The sequence below is a fragment of the Portunus trituberculatus genome, chromosome 46 (genome assembly GCF_017591435.1).
Source record: "Portunus trituberculatus isolate SZX2019 chromosome 46, ASM1759143v1, whole genome shotgun sequence".
Lineage (NCBI taxonomy): Eukaryota > Metazoa > Arthropoda > Malacostraca > Decapoda > Portunidae > Portunus > Portunus trituberculatus.
In genome coordinates this window covers 11,502,241-11,522,122 of record NC_059300.1, presented here as the reverse complement: position 1 = coordinate 11,522,122, position 19,882 = coordinate 11,502,241, and the positions used below count along the sequence as shown (strand labels likewise).

At 37.3% G+C, this 19,882-nt stretch overlaps 3 protein-coding genes across 23 annotated transcripts in view; 2 read left to right on the top strand and 1 right to left on the bottom strand.

Annotated features, from left to right (window-relative positions):
- Positions 1-2,032, top strand: part of LOC123520305 (ankyrin repeat and KH domain-containing protein mask-like) — a 228,090-nt gene extending 226,058 nt beyond the window's left edge. For all 5 annotated transcript variants that reach the window (XM_045282504.1, XM_045282502.1, XM_045282506.1 and 2 more), the window contains one exon: positions 41-2,032. In XM_045282504.1, the coding sequence (XP_045138439.1) occupies positions 41-421 (381 nt within the window). In that variant the 3' untranslated portion in view covers positions 422-2,032. The remainder of the gene's footprint in view (positions 1-40) is intronic.
- Positions 2,033-3,516: 1,484 nt separating this feature from the next.
- On the bottom strand, positions 3,517-14,293 carry LOC123520302 (putative methyltransferase DDB_G0268948). 10 transcript variants are annotated; one of them, XM_045282491.1, is made up of 8 exons: positions 14,156-14,293; positions 7,742-7,861; positions 7,220-7,380; positions 6,959-7,083; positions 6,423-6,508; positions 5,655-5,770; positions 4,277-4,417; positions 3,517-4,090 (listed from the first exon to the last, which is right to left on the bottom strand). In XM_045282491.1, the coding sequence occupies exons 2-8, from the start codon at positions 7,850-7,852 to the stop codon at positions 3,997-3,999; spliced, it is 834 nt and encodes a 277-aa protein (XP_045138426.1). In that variant the 5' UTR covers positions 7,853-7,861; positions 14,156-14,293; the 3' UTR covers positions 3,517-3,996. The 10 variants fall into 10 exon arrangements, with proteins under 10 accessions (XP_045138426.1, XP_045138418.1, XP_045138419.1 ...); XM_045282483.1 differs by lacking the exon at positions 14,156-14,293 and adding an exon at positions 13,051-13,083; XM_045282484.1 differs by lacking the exons at positions 5,655-5,770; positions 14,156-14,293 and adding exons at positions 4,904-5,007; positions 13,051-13,083.
- On the top strand, positions 13,668-19,048 carry LOC123520304 (transcription initiation factor TFIID subunit 11-like). 8 transcript variants are annotated; one of them, XM_045282496.1, is made up of 8 exons: positions 13,668-14,034; positions 14,295-14,369; positions 15,744-15,948; positions 16,280-16,333; positions 16,691-16,874; positions 17,160-17,247; positions 17,411-17,507; positions 17,803-19,048. In XM_045282496.1, exons 3-8 carry the CDS (start codon positions 15,750-15,752, stop codon positions 17,940-17,942), a joined length of 762 nt encoding a protein of 253 aa, XP_045138431.1. In that variant the 5' UTR covers positions 13,668-14,034; positions 14,295-14,369; positions 15,744-15,749; the 3' UTR covers positions 17,943-19,048. The 8 variants fall into 8 exon arrangements, with proteins under 8 accessions (XP_045138431.1, XP_045138434.1, XP_045138432.1 ...); XM_045282498.1 differs by having other exon boundaries at positions 13,669-13,944; positions 15,740-15,948; XM_045282495.1 differs by having other exon boundaries at positions 13,669-14,034; positions 15,740-15,948.
- Positions 19,049-19,882: the final 834 nt, after the last annotated feature.

Genomic DNA, 19,882 nt, shown 5'->3' with positions numbered 1-19,882 from the left:
GTGATTTCCTAGTCTTTGCTCAACTTACCCTCTGATGCAGGTGACGGAGGTTAAAGTCCCAGACTGTTATGAGGATCCTGAGGACACTCTCAGCCGCCTTCCTCCACCACCACCACCCCCTGCCCTGCCCTCAGAAGAGGTTTCATCTTCCTCCCCTTCAAAGTCCCCCAAGAAGCAGCCTGCTCGGTCAGCTTCTAGCAACACCGCTTCTAGCACCTCTCCTCCTTCATCACCACCATCATCCCCACCAGCAACTGCCACCAAACCTTCCACTTCACCCACCACTCCTGCAGCAACAACCTCACCCAGTAAGGATGAGTCACAGAAGGAGACTTCAATTGGGGAAGCAAAGGCCAATGGAGCAGCAAAGACCACATCTCCCACCAAGGTGCCCTTTAGTACGTGTAAGAAGAAAAAATAAGTAAGATTTATTCTGGCCAAGATGCCGTATTGGCAGATGTGTGGTTGAGACACCATCGTCTGTCTCCTCCACCCCATCACACGGAGACACACCTCTGGAGCCAATGGTACACTTTTATACCTGCTACTGTTATTCACTTCACCAACATGTTGGTAGATGTTTTAATGCTGAGACTCTTCATAATTATCATCTAAGGGGAGTATTCATACAGGCACTCATGTATCTTGTGAGTGAGGCCTGTGGACTCACCTCATCTTCAGGCTATGCTCGCAGTATCAATATGTGCATGTATATCTTTATATACTTGTACCACAAACTTACATACATCACCCACTATTATGTTGTGTCATCATTTATGAAGGCAATGTTAAATCTCTCCTCTTTTGTATACAGTTAAAATATAAACAGTTAAGAAGTTAGCATTAGATTCCGATACAATTCTCGTAGTTATAACAATTATCTCATAGTTGGGAATTTACTGCCATCTGATCCTCGTGTTTTATTGTCAGTTGAATGCAGCAGTGTTTGGGTTGCTGTGGCTGCTCTGACTGTGGTGGAGAACGGTGGAGGAATAGAAAGTTGCTAGTGGAGAATGTGGGTTGACAAATGTCTCTTTTTTTATCTGTGATTCAGGATTTGTCACTGAACTAGCTGCACTCATCATGGTGTTGAGGCATGGCATGTGGTCCATTCTGTCACTGTCAGCAGTGTCTGCACTCTTTGCAGATACTTGCTGATAAACAGCTGCAGTACCTTTTGGGGTTGTTGAGCTGCTTTGCAGATGTTACACCTGACCTCATTATTTTTCCACAATTTACAGTTCTGTCTATGTTCATCATAAGACACCTTACTATAACTACTCTGATCATAGTTATTCATTGCAAATCTCCACACCCAGCCCCACACTACTAAATACACTGTAGTTATTCACATATTTCATTTATTTAACAATCCAACTAAAGATTAAAGATTATTAATTTATACAACCAAAAATTATTAGTATAGTTTCTCATCAGCTAGGTTCTCACACACTACAAGAAATTATACATGTGTTTTGATTAAGAATTCTGATCAGCCATAAAATCTAAGCTGGCATCCCCCATGTTGGTGCCTCATCATTCCACCAAATATACAATCAGAGTCCTGCAGACTCATCTCAGGCCTTTAAGGCTGGCCCACCTCAAAGGCCTATCACTACCTTATATCAATACAACATTGCTTATGTCTATAAGTACATTATGTAAGCCTGCTATTTACTGCAGCAGCTCTTACCGTCCTGCTCTGTGTCAGAACCAGGACAAAACAGCAAATGGCAAATCACATATGGAGGAACCTGAGGCTGGGATCAGCATTCCTGCCTCCCTTGTCCCACCATCACTGGTCAAACCAAAATCTTTGGTCTGTTGAATATATAATATTATGAGCTTTATACTGTTTGATGTTTGGTATCAATTCTTCAGTGGTTAACAAAATAAAATTATCCCTTTATTGATTATATATCCTTATCGCATTATTTAATATTCACTGTTACATCTCGGCGTGTTTCTTGTGCCTATGTACCTTACCTTTACAATCAATTATTAAACAGTAAATATATGTTATCCATAAAAATGCATTACTCTTATTTTCCAACATAATTCATTATTATACATTACTGTACTTCATTTGCAGACTCTACAGGACTACAAGATGATATTGTTTCAGCTGCAGGGTGAGACCAACGCCTCAAAGTTTATGCAGAAATCAAAGATCAAACCTAAAATCTTCTGGATTGATCTTGGTATGTATGTTGGTGCAGTAGTCTGGTCGCATACTTAACTCAACCTGGGATTGGAATTGCCATTGTTATTTCCATAGCCACTGGTCATCCAACACTAAATACAGGATGTAAACCAAAGATCTTGCTTTCCACCAACATCAGAAAACTATGAATCTTACCACTCGTGTGTATATAGTACACTGTGAGTGTGAATGTGTACACAGGCTTTCTCAAAGGTGCCAGAAGTGGTCTATGCCTACAGCTTTTCTGCTTTAGTCATTTTGTTTAGTCATCTATTCCTTTGTTACTATTCATCAATCATCTACATGAAACTCCCTATCTTATTAATTCCTATGTTGATTACACCACTTTCTATGTCATTTTGTTTTGTTTCTTACTCACCTCGGTCGTCTGCTGGTCACCCAAACCAGCCAGTCTTCCCCATTACGGAGCGAGCTCAGAGCTCATAGACTGATCTTCGGGTAGGACTGAGACCACACTTCACACACCGGGAAAGCGAGGCCACAACCCCTCGAGTTACATCCCGTACCTATTTACTGCTAGGTGAAAAGGGGCCACACATTAAGAGGCTTGCCCATTTGCCTCGCCGCGCCGGGATTCGAACCCTGCCCTCTCGATTGTGAGTCGAGCGTGCTAACCACTACACTACGCGGTTTCCATGAAATTAGCCATTGTTAGCCATCTCCACTTCTTTTTTCATCTATTTCATCCTTAAATTACCAACATTGAACATAGGACTTATCTACCTACTATATGACATGCACCTCACATAGATAGTTCCACTTACACTGCTCTCTGAAACAGGCTATAATTAAAAGCATTTTTCATGCTAACTGGTCTTCTGACTTTGCTAACTGTAGTTACATATGCTTCTCACTATCTCTCAGCCTCACAACAAGACTTTTTTTACCTTCATTGGTATTATTTCATCCACCTCCATATTTCAAGTTCACTAGTATTCTCAGTCTTTCATCTCTTTTAATGGTTACATAGAACTCTGTCAGTTTCTGCATCTTCTCCTGTACTTGGGTGACCTAAGTATACCCATCAGTCACACTCTTTGAAAGGAGAAGCTCCAAGCCACTTCAGATTGTAATTTTGGACTTTTTAGTCATCTTAAAGGAACTTACCTTAGCATTTTTTCCCAGTTAACCATGACTAGAGGCCACTTCATAAGAAAAAAAGACAGTGGAGATAAGATAGATTTAAAGACTTAAGAGAGTTGCTTTCTTGTTCCTCCTCAGGACCTCACTCCAAGCTTTCTGTTTACTGTCTGCCTGATTTATCACCAGCTCTTTGAAATATAGAATACACCTTCACTCAAATTTATGTATTTTATGAACAAAAAAGTTAAAACCAAGTCATAACAATAATTTGTGCAATGGTGAGTAGAAACGTGAAAGACCTTGACGGTACAATACTGATGCAATTGTAAGTTGAGTATATTTGAGACAAATCAGCAAATTTCCTAAAATATTTTCTTAAAATAATGCAGACTTAAAAGAAAGAGAAACTCTATGAACTTACAATAAATATTTTCCATTTAATGTAAATTTAAAAATTAAGTTTTAATACAGATAAGTTGGAGAAAATACTCTAAAATGGCCATCAACATCCAAAAGCTCAAAACCATTCTAAATACAAAATTACTTATTTATTTTTCTGGACAAAAGTTAAATAAAAATAAAACATATTAAGAGACTGCTCAAATAACATGGCTCTCTTAAAGCAACATATTTTTTTACAACAGAAATTATTTCTTTTAGTAACATTCAAGCACATTAAAGCACTGTGCTTACGGCTTGCGTCCCATAATGATGAAGTATTTATAACGAAGGGTCAGCTGAGTGTCCTCTGGTGCGGTGCTCACCCCGAGCACTGACATGATCCTATGGATATAATGATATGACAGTTAAATGAGTTCTTTTCCTCTGTAAATTGAACAAAATTTGCTACTCTACATCAATATACAGAAAGTATGTTCTTATGTTCTGTACTTAGATACATAAAAAGTCGTGTAGATGATGATAATGAATAGCATTTGTCATACATGAACATATATTTGCCAAACTTACCTATTTTGGAAGTTCTGAAGCATATCAGATGCAGCTTTATCTCCATTTTGAGCACGATAGTTCTGGAAGCCAGACCAGCTGCTAATATATCCTGTCAGGTCTGTGACAGAGACATCCCTGTCTGTATAGTGGCTATCATTCCTGAGGAACATGAAGAAGAAACTGATGAGTACATATTACTAATGCATAATAATTATATGTGATAAGAGTAGTAAGTGCTTTAGATGAAAATATGAAAGAGGGTATTGTGAATGCCAGGCAAGTTATTATTTATGATCACCTAGCTGCAAGTCATGAAAAATATAAATGAGTCTGGATGCAAAGAGAGATTTAAGGAATAGTATGTACACTCTTACCAAAACTGGTACAATTTTGAAAAAATACCAGTCCACCATCCAGTATTTTCAGTAGAAAAAGGTATGTCTTTAATCTGAGATTCCATTAACTCAAGAAAATGTACTGTTTACTAGAAAAGAATGAATATACATTATTGTTGCATTCATCCAACAAATGTCACATTCCTCTACTGCTAACCAATGTGATATGCTATAATATGTACACAATACAAGACAAAACACTGCAAAGCAAAACATGACTCCACAAACAAATCACTGAGATAACAAAGACCTTATGAAATCCTGATAGAGAGGGATGAACTTAGGGTCAGTGTAAGCCTCATCTACATCCTGGCGGCCATCACCCCAGTATCCTTTAGTTTCCTTGTTGTACACCTACGGAATGAACAGATGGAGATGACGATACCATCACAGTATGATGACTTACATTATTAAATAAACTCTGTCATCTTCACTCTAATGCAAAAACTAATCAACTGTCCATTAAAGGTTTTCATTTACAAAAGTTTTCACTTCTAATATCATGTCATTACATTTAATAATCAACAATGTTAAATACAGTTTTGCATGTTATTAATGAAGTATAAACAGTAATTTAATTATGTTTGTACTGTAGCTTTAATACAAGAAGGAAATCATGAACTCTGCAGCTGTTACATAGTCAGCATAAAGAAGCAGTTAACCCAATCAAAGCAGCAACAATAATGACTATTATCTTTCATAGTTAACTGAATATCAACAGGATGTTTCCAATGATGAATGGGGTAACAAAATAAGACATGTAGAAGGGAAAGGAAAAGTCATTGTAATCACAGCATGAATATTTGCTGAAGCTTGTAGAAAGAAGAAATAATGCTTAAAACTATCAAAACATGTACACAGGAAATTGAAATACATTCAATATGAACAGTAGCATTTTATACACACAACATGCAGGCACCTCAAAACTACTCTTATGACAGCATAATCACTGGTGCAAATTTACAAGCAAGGTCATTATAGATATTGTAAGAGAAACTAACCTGATTTCTATGTTATCCTCATAATGAGCCATGCTGTACTTCTCGGATTTATAGTTTTCTAAGTAGACTTCCATACTGCCTTGCTGAATGTAGCCTTTCAACTTATTCTTATATGTCTAGAGCAATAAAAATCAACATGAATCATGAAGTGTATTAGAGAGGAACTTATGTTTTCAATTAATATTGCTATGATAAAACATAAAACCACTTTTCCTTATCCTTCTACAAATGAGAAGCATAGCACAGAGCATAATGCCTTCATTGGTGTATCTTTCTTTTTATGGAAATTTTATTAATACCATATTGTTACCTTTATAAATAAACTGCCTGGGTATTCTTTATCTTCCTTTATGGGAAGTCTTCATATTAAAAGTAAAAAAGTTGAGATACAGGCGGCTCCCTACTTGAAGCAGTTTTCTTACCTATAATTCCAACAAAAGTTACTTTTTTTCATTCATGGTAGCTGTCATTGGGTAAAGCTTAACGGTCTCTGCCATATATCATAGGCATGCCTTCTCCTTCCCTCCCTCCATACACTGCAGAGAGAGAGAGAGAGAGAGAGAGAGAGAGAGAGAGAGAGAGAGAGAGAGAGAGAGAGAGAGAGAGATTCATACCCAAGATATAGCAATGGTAGGTGTGCAACTACATGATGAATTAAATTAACTATAGATTGAAAAATCACCAAAAATTACTGAGGCAGTTTATTTACAGAGGCTTGTTAATTTAGTGATTCAAGCCAGTATAACAAAAGCTGTATACTATACTTACATCATTCACAATCTCTGCCAGCTGGTCAGATACTTCCCCAAAGATAGGAAGTGGAAACAGGTACCCATAGAGTGCCACCACTCCTCCTATAATGTTTACAGAACATACTGAACCTCAGGCACAAGTTAAAGTCAACTAAAATCTTGTCTCACCAAGACCACTACATACCAACTTACAGTTGGTTTTGGGTAAGGGCTACCAATTGTGCTACTTATGTACATCAATATAGTGTATGCATTACCATATTATTCTGGATTAATCTATCAACAACAAGTCTTTTTACACTCAGGGTAACATCAAACCTTGACCGGTTTCTTTTATGCAGATGAAAACACAAGCATCAAATTACAAATAACTCTACTTAGACCATTTTCACTACTTAATCACTGCACAAGTCTTAAAAAAATTATTCCTTTGAATAATATAAGGCACTTCTTTTACCTTGCATAAAAAAGACCACAAAACATTCCATCTTATCAGGAAATGGTTAGATGAAATTTTCTCATTAGTGATATACTAAGCATCAGTTGGCTTACCTGGCACCAGTACTCGATCAACTTCAGCATAAAACTTTGGTAGATCAAACCAATGACAAGCCTGTCCTGTTGTAATAACCTGGAGGGACTGTGATGGGAAAGGCAGCTTCTCTGCTCCACTGACCCTGTTTTGAGGGAAGAAACTAGTAATAACATTCTGAATTTTGATGTATAAACTGTAATCCATTCCATCCTGCAATTTTTAATATTTCAAAAACCATTTACCACTACACAACTCACTCCATTTCACTATCAACTCACTTAAAGGAAACATTATTTGCTTTGTTTTTCTTGATGGCCTCAGTGATTTGAGCTTCAGAGATGTCAAGACCTGTGACATTGTTGAAGTGTGGTGCCAAGATCCAGGTAGTCTGGCCTGACCCACACCCAACATCTGCTGCTGCAGCCAGTGCACCTGTATACTAAGGAATAAAGAATATGTATTCACATTCAACCATCAACAAAGCAGACTGATGCCCGTGATAGGATTTTAGAAGGCAGCAGCCAATCATTTCATTAAAGGACAAATAAAAAACATATTAGGACAATTATTGTGACTATAGCAAACCCAAAAAATAAGAATATATCACACAAACAACAACTGCAATTGAATGGCTGGTTGAACTATGACATCTCAAAGCTATGAAGCACCAAAGCCAACAATTCTCACGTCAGCTGTCATCTCACACCACAGCTACCTACATCCTTAGGTAGTACTAGTAGAATGAACATACTGTAAGTTTAATAACTTCACAAAATAACTCTGAAGTTATCCTTATTTACCTTTGATTTCAAAAAAGATAAGATGTTGTCAATAAGAGACTGAGGAGGATGTGGCCGAAACCTGGCATACGCAGCTGCATGAGCTGCCCCCTCAAAGAAACGGTTGGCCATGGTAAAAATCTGCAAAATTGAGTTGAACAGTACAATTATTATAACATCACATTGTTAGATAATGGATGATTACAGGAAAATCCCAACATAATGAATCCTGATATTCCAAGTGAGCTTAAACTTTTTCCGAATCTTGCACCTACTACCTAAGTAGGTTGAAAGGTGACTGCATCTTATGACAAATTCCTCATATGACAAATTCTGAGGAATTTGTCACAATCTCAGCTGTAAGAGTGTTTTGTTAGTTTCCCAGAGGATTACCTTTTAGTCAAAAGATATCAGCAAATCAGTGACAATATTGGTAGTATATAAGCAGTCTCTTAGAATATCTAAAGTAAACCCTCAAAGGCATAACTTGTAAATGAATGTTAGTGTGAGTCACATATATGCACCACTTGTTTCACCAAGAACTTTCCAATAATGTCAAAAAATTTGTTAGGATGTACATTTTTTTTTTTTCTAAATTTGCTGAACGACTTTAACTACATTCGAATTGAAAAATATAAAAATGATACAGGGTTTCCTTGGATCTACACAAAGATATAGGGAAGATGTGTCCACACAATACAGTTTACCAGCTAAATGCTTTGGTTGCAAAGGAAGCTTCATATAAAGCAACTCACAAATCCAGCGGTGTTCTAATGTAGTCTATTGAAACCAAGAAATGCAGAGACTTTATTGCATCCTTGTTGAAATCCCAAGATTGAGGAACAATAAAACAAGTTAGCAACAATAAAGATGTAAATAGAGCAGCTTGGGTGACGAACCCTTCTTTGTGATTGGCCGTTTTTCTTGTTGCAATGTACCCAGATTCTACAGTTCTCTCCTTCCTGTTCAGCCATGAGTGTAAGTCTGAGGGGTTGTTCTAGTCTGGTCAGTGACCCTTCATGTCACTATGTATGACTAGAGTTGACAGTCTTACAAGTCATTCCTGTGTTCATATCTTCTCTTAAAGCTCCTTGCCATTTCCCCATGGTACACCACCTCAAACCAACCACAGGGGAACGTATATGTGACACTCCTGTTGTTTTTCGGTGCCTTGTTATTTTTCCTGATAATATCCCCAATACACTGTCCTGACACAAGAAAAGTATCACAGCAGATATTGATAGAATGATTATCTTATGTGGGTTAGGTTAGGTTACAAATATATAAGTTTTGTTTACCTTAAGGGTGCGGTGAATGTTAGGTTAGTTTATAGGGAGGCAAAGTAGTATAGGAGAGAGAGAGAGTTGGGGGGGGGGGGAGGCGAGGGAGAGAGATCAGGATAGGTGGGCGTGGAACGGGGGCGCCTATACATTAATACAGTCCTAACCCAACAAACATTGACTGATACATACACGATACAACACCCACATACAGCAAGCATTACATCTTAGATACAGTAACCGAACATTACCTCACCTCTGAGTACAAATGCGAGAAAAAATAAACAAATTAATTAAATGGAAACATGAAAATACAGTAGGAGCTATAAAAAGCGTATCTTTACCTAACTATCCTCCATGACAACTATTAATTTAGGTACATGAGGATTCATTAGTCTTTTATCAAAATTTATGGTTAGTAACACGGTTGGCGACAGATGAGATGAAAAAGAAGGGAGAAATATTAAGGCGTCACGGCGCCGCGAACAGGGATGCAAATACCATCTTCAGCTAAGCTCAGCGGACTGACTAACAACTAAAGTGGTTTATTAATTTTCGCCATTCTCTTCTCATTAACAGAAGCAAGAAGGGATGCGAGGGTGAGGGGAGTGCTTGGTAATGTGTCTATAGAGAATACTCTATGTTCCAAGCCTCGTCCATACACTGTGGGTCATCACTGAGTATGCATAACTTGCAGCATAATACTTTTTTTCTGCAGAATATAGTACGATAACTTGGAGTAACGGCTCTATCTAGATAGCTATAGTAAAACTTAATTGTACAGACCCGTAAGGTGTTGTTCACCATACTGCCAGATGATCCAACCAAAACATTCACCACTACTCACAATTCTCTAATCATAGAATTATCAACAAACGATGTCCCTAAGAATATTCTGACTATTTCATTAAATATCAGGTAATACAAATAACTGTTATATACAAAATCAAATGAAGGTATATGTACATGTATGAGTACGTGGCATATCAGGTCAGGCGAGGTTGTGGCACTGTCACAAAGAAACCGTCCCCTCAACTCATCTGGTCGCCACAATGGAAGGACACACGAAAGCTAACCCCGTCTTACTATTCGATGTTCACAGACTTTGGCTTTCCTCTCCCTTCACTGACCATCCTGGTAAACTAGCCGTCAACTTTGCTATCCTCCATGACCTAGAGCAACAGGTGCAACACCCTACTCGTATTTCTGACCGTCTTGGAGATACGACCAACAAACATTCTTGATCTTTTCCTTATCTCTAATCATTTTGCCTATGCTGTTACCCTATATTCTCCGTTGCGCTCCTCCGATCACAATCTCATTTCTGTATCATGTCCTATTTCTCCAATTCCTCCTCAGTATCCCCCAAAACGGAGGTGCCTCTGGCGTTTTGCCTCTGCCAGTTGGGGGACCTCTGAAGAGGTATTATGTTGATTTTCCCTGTAATGATTACTGTTTCCGTGTCAGAGACCCAACTCTGTGAGCTGAACGCATAACAGAGGTGATAGTGTTTTGCATGGAGGTGTACATTCCTCATTCCTTTTCTCAACCTAAACCTTCTAAACCTTTGTTTGACACAGCCTGTTCTCGTGCTATACATGATAGATCAGAGGTTGCCCACAAAGGTACTTGAGCCTTCCATCTCCTGAATCTCATGCACTTTGTATTTCTGCCCGGAATCATGCCAAACACTCTTTCATAAATAGAAAATGTCAGAAACTTTCAAACTCCAACTCCCCTCATGACTTCTGGCATCTGGCCAAAAACATCAACAACGTTACTTCTTTATCTTTCTCTCCTTTATTTCCTCCAGATGCCACCACTGCCATCTCATCTGTCTCTAAAGCTAAACTGTTCTGTCAAACCTTTGCAAACAACTCCACCTTGGATGATTCTGGGCTTGTTCCTCCCTCTCCTTCTCCCTCTGACTATTTCGTACCTATAAATGTTCTTCGTAATGATGTTTTCCATGCCCTCGCTGGCCTAAACCCTCGGAAGGCTTATGGACCTAACGGGGTCCCTCCTATTGTTCTCATAAACTGTGCTTCCGTGTTTCCACCTTTCAACTATGTCTATTGACCTCTACCTTTCCTTCTTGCTGGAAGTTTGTCTACATTCAGCCTGTTCCTAAAAAGGGTGACCTTTCTAATCCCTCTAACTACCGTTCTATAGCTTTAATCTCTTGCTTGTCTCATTTTTTTTAATCAACCCTCAATAGGAAGATTCTTAAACATCTGTCACTTCACAACAGTGTTGCCAACCGTAGGGCAATTGCCCTACGCGTAGGGCAATTTAGCCTCATATCCTGGTCTGTAGGGCGGTAGGGCAATTTTACAAAATTTGAGCAAAACGTAGGGCAATTACGATTTCTTGGTATGAGTGATAATTATTTTGCATCAAAAGATTAATTATGTAAACGGAAAGGAAATATGCTAAAAAAAAGGTACTAATTTAAAAAAAATTCTATTACCCTCTACTATGTAACAAAAAAACTTCTTCAACAATAAATAATCTACATAATGTATCTATGTATTCATTCAAAAATGTATAAAATTATTAGAATTATTTTTTGTAAATTAAGATTGGGTGGCTCCTATAGCCTATTTCTGTTTTGGACTGAAAAAGGACATAAAATTACAGTTAATCAAAATAAGAATATTTATTTATTTTTGAAAAGAAGCTTGATTTTGATTTAGAGAGGCCAAATATCTATATTATATATTCAATTTTTTTTCAAGAAAGATAAGATGTAGGTCTATTCCTGCACTAAACAAGAGAAAACATATTATTTTTGTTGTTGCTATATAGCAGTATATAAATAAAAAAAACTACCAACTAATATCGAGATATTTTCATGATTCATCCTGAATCGTAGGGCAATGAAGGAAAATGTAGGGCAATTTCAGTGTCTGTGTAGGGCGAAGTAGTCTGTAGGGGTTGGCAACACTGCTTCACAATCCTCTATCTGATCACCAGTATGGCTTCCGTCAAGGTCGCTCTACTGGTGATCTGGCCTTCCTTATTACTGAGTCCTGGCTGGTCATACTCTTTTAGAGATTTCGGTGAAAGTTTTGTTGTCGGATTAGACATATCAAAAGCTCTTGATAGAGTCTGGCACAAAGCTTTAATTTCAAAACTGCCTTCCTACGATTTTTATCTTTCTCTCTGCAACTTTATTTCAAGTTTTCTTTCCGACTTGTTCTATTGCAGCCGTGGTACACAGTCACTGCTCTTCTAAATCTATTAACAGTGGTGTTCCTCAGAGTTCTGTCCTATCACCCACTCTCTTTCTATTACTCATTAATGACCTTAACCAATCTTGCCCTACGCTGATGACACCACTCTACATCTTTCCACGTCCTTTCAGAGATTACCAACCCTTCAGGAAGTCAACAGATCACGCAGGGACGCCACAGAACGCCTGATTTTTTATCTTTCTAAGATTTCTGATTGGGGCAGAGAAAACTTAGTAGTTTTCAATACCTCAAAAACTCAATTCCTCCATCTATCAACTCGACACAACCTTCCAGACAACTATCCCCTCTTCTTCAATGACACTCCACTGTCTCCCGACCTCTTCCACAATGAATATCCTCAGTCTGTCCTTTACTCATAATCTTAACTGGAAACTTAACATTTCATCTGGTAAAAACAGCTTCTATGAAGTTAGGCGTTCTGAGACGTCTCCGCCAGTTTTTCTCGCCCCTCCAACTGCTAACTCTGTACAAGAGTCTTATCCGTCCTTGTATAGAGTACTCTTCGCATGTTTGGGGGATTCCACTCATACAACTGTATTAGATAGGGTGGAATCAAAAGCTTTTCGTCTCATCAACTCCCCTTCTCTGACTAATTGTCTACAGCCTCTTTCTCACCGCCGAAATGCTGCATCTCTTTCTATCTTTTATTGCTATATTCATGCTAACTGCATGCCTCCCCTCCTCATGCGGCATCGCTGCACAAGGCTTTCTTCTGTCTAACCCTCTAATATAAGAGTTAACCAATATTTTCAATCATTCATACCTTTCACTGGTACACTCTGGAACTCCCTACCTGTTTTTGTACTTCCATCTTCCTATATACGACTTGATTTCTTTTAAGAGAGAGAGGTATCAAGACATTTGTCCATGGCTTTTGGATGACTCTTTCGGACCTTTTAGGGAACCTGCAGTTCCAGTGGGCCTTTTTTTTTTCTAACATTTAGTTGCCCTTGACAGTATTGGACCTCTTACATAAAAAAAAAAATGAATAAATAAATAAAATAAACAGCCAGGGCCAGCCATGCCAGTTTGTCAATATTTGCATGTCTGTGTGAAAACAGATAGATGAACAGCAGGTAATTTGATAAGCCAATAGATAGATAACTGGACAGATAGATGGATAGGTAGGTAGATAGATAAATAAGTAGACAGATTCGTACACAGATCATTGGATAAATAAGAAGATAGAAATGCATGGGAAAATGTACATGTTCTACATATTATCAATTCACCCTAGTATATTGTCAAAAATACACATACAGTATATCAAGGATAGAGGCGATAGAATTACACACACACACACACACTAATTCTTTCTATCAAAAGTGATGTTCAATTATTTTTTTCTTCTTCTTTTTATTACCTTATGATTTTAGCGACTTTTAACGATATTTGCCACTATATAGTAGTAATTGAGAGTTGGCAACTTAGAACACGAGCGGCTGCACATCAAAGCCGAGTGGCGAGTCCACGGCACCAAAAATATTCCTTGCATGGCACGGAGCTTTGGGTTACAATACTCTTATCTGCCTTTTTACAGTCGCGTGCCGTCCTCTGCCTCACCTGTGCCTCCCGACCTGCTGCCCTGATAGCCTCACAGGACAGCCCAAGAGCTCATAAGGGTCACTAGATCTTCGCAGCAACTATAACGTCTGCCTACCTTGGATTCTCCTGTCGCAATAACCCAGTAACTCACGCTTATGTTGGCTCTCCAGACGTGCATTATCAGTAGATAAAATATAAACGAATAGGAGTACTACACGAAAAAATTGATAAGGTCAGTTTACAGTTACAGTATACTTTGGAAACTTATGATTAGTTTTTGCTGTTGTCACTGGCCAGGTAGAGGTTCATGTTACAAAGTTCAGTGGGAAGGACGCTGCCTCACTTTTGCTTACCTTGGGCAGAGTGCGATCCTTCAGTGCCTTCACCACCCTTTGTTTGGTGGCTGAGCACAGTCTAAATTATCATGGAGTAAAACAGAGAAGACTATGCAATTGCTTGTCTTGAGAGTAAATTTCTTCTCTGCTTCCTTAGCGCCAAACAAAACCAAGATTTACTATATGTACGACCCCCTGAAGAATAAGTAAAACTATCTGAATATATAGAAAGGTAATTTATATAAATGTATATGTATATATATATATATATATATATATATATATATATATATATATATATATATATATATATATATATATATATATATATACACACACACACACACACACACACACATATATATACATACATACATGTTGTCTTATTACAACACTGCATCATTTGTGGTGAATTTTGCTGATTCATCCAATAGTTTCATATGTTCTTATTTTTGGAAGCAGGCAAGAGAGCAAGGTAAATTGGAAAAGAATATATATAAGAGAGCAAGGTAAATTGGAAAAATATATATATATATATATATATATATATATATATATATATATATATATATATATATATATATATATATATATATATATATATATATATATATATATATATATATATATATATATATATATATATATATATATATATATTCTTTTCCAATTTACCTTGCTCTCTTGCCTGGTTCCAAAAAGATAAGAAAATATGAAACTATTGGATGAATCAGCAAAATTCACCACAAATGATGCAGTGTTGTAATAAGACTAATGTATGTATGTATGTGTGTGTATTTACCTAATTGTAGTTTTACAGGGCCTGGGCTTTATGCTCGTGTGGCCCCTCTCCATATCTACACTTATCCAATCGTACTTTGAAAATATGCACACTCGTTGCAGACACTACTTCTTCATTTAAACTGTTCCACGTCTCAATACATCTTTGCGGGAAACTATATTTCTTAACATCTCTCAGACATCTTCCTTTTCTCAGCTTTTTACTATGCGATCTTGTGCTTCGAATGTCATATTCTTCTCTCAGGATCAGTTTCTCATTATCCACTTGATCCATTCTGTTGATCAATTTATAAACTTGTATCAGATCTCCTCTCTCCCTTCTTTTTTCCAGGGTTGGTAGATCCATAGTTTTTAGTCTCTCCTCATATGTCATCCCTTCAAATTCTTTAACCATTCTTGTTGCCATTTTTTGTAGTCTCTCCAACTTCCTTATGTGTTTCTTTTTATGAGGGGTCCACACTACTCCTGCATATTCCAATCTGGGTCTTATTATAGTACTTAGCAATTTCTTCGTCCATACAGTGAAATGCTACTCCAATATTCCTTAGCAAATTATATGTTTCTCTAAAAATTCTATCAATATATATATATATATATATATATATATATATATATGTGTGTGTGTGTGTGTGTGTGTGTATATATATATATATATATATATATATATATATATATATATATATATATATATATATATATATATATATATATATATATACCCATGTGAGAAAGTGTAGAAATGAATAAATATATACAGAAACTCATTGCTGCAACTGTTGACTCACTGAGTGTATATTTCAGTTAGGCCACAATGGATGTGACAGATAATGAAGACTACTCTGATGGTGACAGTGCTGGTGGTGATGTAAGGAATTTGAGCATGTCTGAGAGTCATGGCTCAGACTTTTCTGATGCCGACAATACTGACTCTCGTGATGTCAGTGATTCTCAATCCACCCCTCTTGGTAGTGACCCTCTGGCCCAGCTCTTAGCTACTCCAGAGCATGCAGGTATGGCAATGGAATGTATTGCATAGGCTGATATTTATTTAAGTGTTGATGAGTACCACATATACTTGTATATATAATAGTCAACAATATTTATAGGAAATACATGTTGAGTATTACATATGCATGTGCTGTCAGAACAAATGCTGCAAAAAGTGACTTTATTATGGTCCACCACTTATAACCAGCCCTGTTGTAAGATGTTCACTTGTGTATTATGGTGCAGACTGGCCTTTAATCTCATGGAAGATGTGGAAATACAAGCAAGTGTATCATTATAGATGCCTTACTCATCCAGGTATATAGACAGATAACATTTGTGTTCCTGATACAGACCGAGACAGCACCACCCCCAGCAGGGACCCTCTCCATGAAGAAATGCATGGAGGTCAGTTTGTCATCACAGTGGCAGTTGTCCATTATTTCATGTTTATGTCATATATATATATATATATATATATATATATATATATATATATATATATATATATATATATATATATATATATATATATATATATATATATATATGCATTTTAAAGATTGCATTAACTGATAAATATTAGTTGAAGCTTTGAATAAATTTTTCTTGTTTTGGTAACCTTTTTCTGTCAGGTAAAATTTTAGTTAGCTATTAGTAGGCCAGTGTGCATACTTTTTCGTTGAACTTAATTATATTACATATGAAATAAAGTATGAATGGGTGAGGCTGTATTGATTCCATACTTTATCATTGGTATCCCAGTTGGTGATTTTTCTGCAGGTCGAGAGTATGCACCAAGCAAGGACCAAGAGGTTGACATAGGTGATAGTGGGGACATCCTCCTCCCCAAGCCAGTGACCCCACAACCTGGTCTCAATAAGAATGAACGCAAGAAGGAGGGGAAATCTAAGCGTGAGCAAGAAGAAGAGGAACGGGAGAGGATGCAGTAAGTCACAGTATTTATCAGGGAATGGCAATCGTCTTCTATACAAGGGCAATGGGAATTAAGTTATTGAGAAACAAAACTTTTATATGATTACTAAGATGATATTTGTAAGTTCTGTCACTTTGCATTATCAAGAAATATGCTACTTGCATCCCTATGTAATGAGTTGAAGTTGTGATGCATAATGTTATATTTGAGATGCAAAGTAGTCATTTTTATTAAACATTTCGTTTCAGTTACAATCACAGTACATACTTTGTATACATGTTGCATTCCCTCCTGTAGAGTCCTAGTGTCTAACTTCACAGAGGAGCAGCTGGATCGCTATGAAATGTTCCGCCGATCAGCATTCCCCAAAGCTGCTATAAAGAGAGTAAGTACTATTGTGATAAAGATTTATGAAGGAGCATCAAAAATACATAATTGATAAATCCTGCTATATTTTACAGAAATTGCAAAGGAACGTACAATGAACTGGTCTTTATAACCTAGGTATGCAATTGGTGACTCAATAGTTTTATGCTTTTTTTTTTCAGGTAATGCAAACCATCACTGGTTGCTCAGTGTCCCAGAATGTGGTCATTGCCATGTCAGGCATTGCTAAGGTGTTTGTTGGAGAAGTCCTGGAGGAGGGTGAGTGGTTGATGAGAAAAGTAAGGCAGATGCCAATGTTGAGAATAGTTGTAAATCATGGATATGGAGCTGTTCAAGAGACAAAGACAGTATATTACAAACTTTAAGTGTGTACTTCAGTTATGTAGTGAAATGAAGTATAGGAAAGGAGATCATAAATGGTGAAGGTAGGATGATATTGGCATAGACTCAAGTATTCTTGAAATATATTACATATCTCACTTGAATATTAACTAAGGAAAGGAAGGAATAGACTAACTTTTTGCTGTGAATAGTGATAATTTTTCTTTGTTAGCTCTGGATGTGATGGAAACAGAGGGAGAATCTGGTCCGGTGCAGCCCAAACACCTCCGGGAAGCCATCAGAAGGCTGCGAAGACGTTCAGGGCAGCACATCCCCACCATGAAACAGCAGCGGCCTTTATTCAGGATATGATCAGTGCACATGTAGATTATATGCTGCCAGTCATTCATGTAAGGTGCTTGACTGGGTGATATAAAGCTGGCTGAACAAAGACTTCAGCAGTAGCAAACCTTGTAAGTTTTCACTTTCTCATCATTATTATTATGGTCATCATCATTATCATTACTTACCACCCTCCTTAATCCCACTACAGGACAGATGTATAACCGTTTCATCTCTCAATTGCCTGTCAATTCAAAGCCATTTCAGAAAAGATTTCAATCCCATGTAATTCTCTGTTTGCTCTGGTTTCCTTTATTTTCCAGATCCATCCTGTTTTTGTTTTTGTTTTATTGTCTACATGTTATCCATCATCTGTGTATCATTTACAGTGGTGTCATTACAGATGCTGATGATGACTTTATTTGTTTCAAGGCTGCGGTGTTGTGTGTCCCATACATGTGTTATCTGTCAGGTTGGCTGAATGAATTTTCAAATCCCCCTTCCTGAGACAATTGTTGGCTAACATCACTTAATGGTTAACCCTGACATTTGTACTTAAGTTCATCATCATTTGGGCCCTGCCTTATATGGCATGGTACAGGTATCCATTACATTAAAAAAATGAAAATGCAAGAGACCACACACAAAAAAAAATTGCAAGTGCTTTGAACTCTTTGTTTTGGATGGAGTGCAAATAGGCACCAAGGAAAAATTCTGATGTCATGCAAGGTAGTGGTAAAATAAGTCACATTTCAAGCATGCCAGTTACATCTTTGTAATTTTTGGACCAAAGTCTAATTATTAATTACTTTGTGGTTGCAACAAACATGGATTCAGAAATCAAGGTGTCACGAAGCTTGATGCATTTCTATGCAAACTTTATCTAATAAGCTACATAGTAGTATATGCTTTGGTCTTGCCACTCACTCCATGGCTGGGTTAAAAGTATATTGTCACTATTCTCAACACATTGTTAAAGGTGTGTCAAAGTGAATGAGTAAGGGAACTGAAAACTCTCTCCTTGGTATTTTTACAATTATATAAATACATACAATAAAGGTTTATATGCTGATATTCCAATATTTGTAAGCTATTTATATTGAACATAATTTATACAATAAAGAAATTGATCCTCATTTGTAATTTTAACAATTCTTATATTCCTTTCAACACAAGGAATAGTCTCAAGATATCACTCATTTGAAAGGGTGTAGGCCCACATTGCCACATTTTGATAGAGATTTGGCTTCAAATCCCCTAGTCAGATGAAGACAATATGTACTTGTAATGCTGTAGGTAAAAAACTGAGGACATGTAACCTTTCACCAGAGGGATTTTAATAGTATTATTGCATTGAATGTTCTGTCATAGTGATTTGAATGTCGAGCTCCCTCCGCTTCTCAAAGTATACATCTTCCTACCGGGAACAAGGGCAAATAGTGGATGATTATCAGTTGTAGCAACTATTCAAAATTCATATAATAGGTTTGGGCTTCACATATCTCATCCCTTCACTTCAGAGCATTGAAACTTTGAATCAATGCGTCTCTCTCTCTCTCTCTCTCTCTCTCTCTCTCTCTCTCTCTCTCTCTCTCTCTCTCTCTCTTACTTTACTATAGAAAGATGAATTAGGGCCTAGTGGCGACGACAAGGGCTGTCTTTGGTGTATGAATCACCTGTGACGCCCCACCTGTCCACCACAAAAAAAAAAAAACTTCGCCTCACATCCACACCCAGCTGCCAAAATTAAGAGATATTTTATCATCCATCAAATATGATAAAATGAAATAATGAAACGGATTTCGCCTGTAATAATAACATAAATCACACAAAATCGCGTATCTCATCAAATCATTCTCCATAGCCAATCCTTCAAATATATAAAGCCTTGTCCCACCTGCCGTCATTTTGTTTATTCGTATAGACTATAGCCTGTACTTTAGTACTTACACACTTGACTTTTAACAATG

Excerpts from the sequence above, each read along its gene's own strand:
- LOC123520302 (XM_045282485.1), bottom strand. The coding sequence starts at position 8,694 with ATGGCTGAACAGGAAGGAGAGAACTGTAGAATCTGGGTACATTGCAAC. Across the intron at positions 6,509-6,958 it reads TGATCGAGTACTGGTGCCAG|GAGGAGTGGTGGCACTCTAT; the intron begins GTAAGCCAACTG and ends TAAACATTATAG. Across the intron at positions 5,771-6,422 it reads TGGCAGAGATTGTGAATGAT|ACATATAAGAATAAGTTGAA; the intron begins GTAAGTATAGTA and ends TTATTGCTCTAG.
- LOC123520304 (XM_045282499.1), top strand. The coding sequence starts at position 15,750 with ATGGATGTGACAGATAATGAAGACTACTCTGATGGTGACAGTGCTGGT. Across the intron at positions 15,949-16,279 it reads AGCTACTCCAGAGCATGCAG|ACCGAGACAGCACCACCCCC; the intron begins GTATGGCAATGG and ends TTCCTGATACAG. Across the intron at positions 17,248-17,410 it reads CCAAAGCTGCTATAAAGAGA|GTAATGCAAACCATCACTGG; the intron begins GTAAGTACTATT and ends TTTTTTTTTCAG.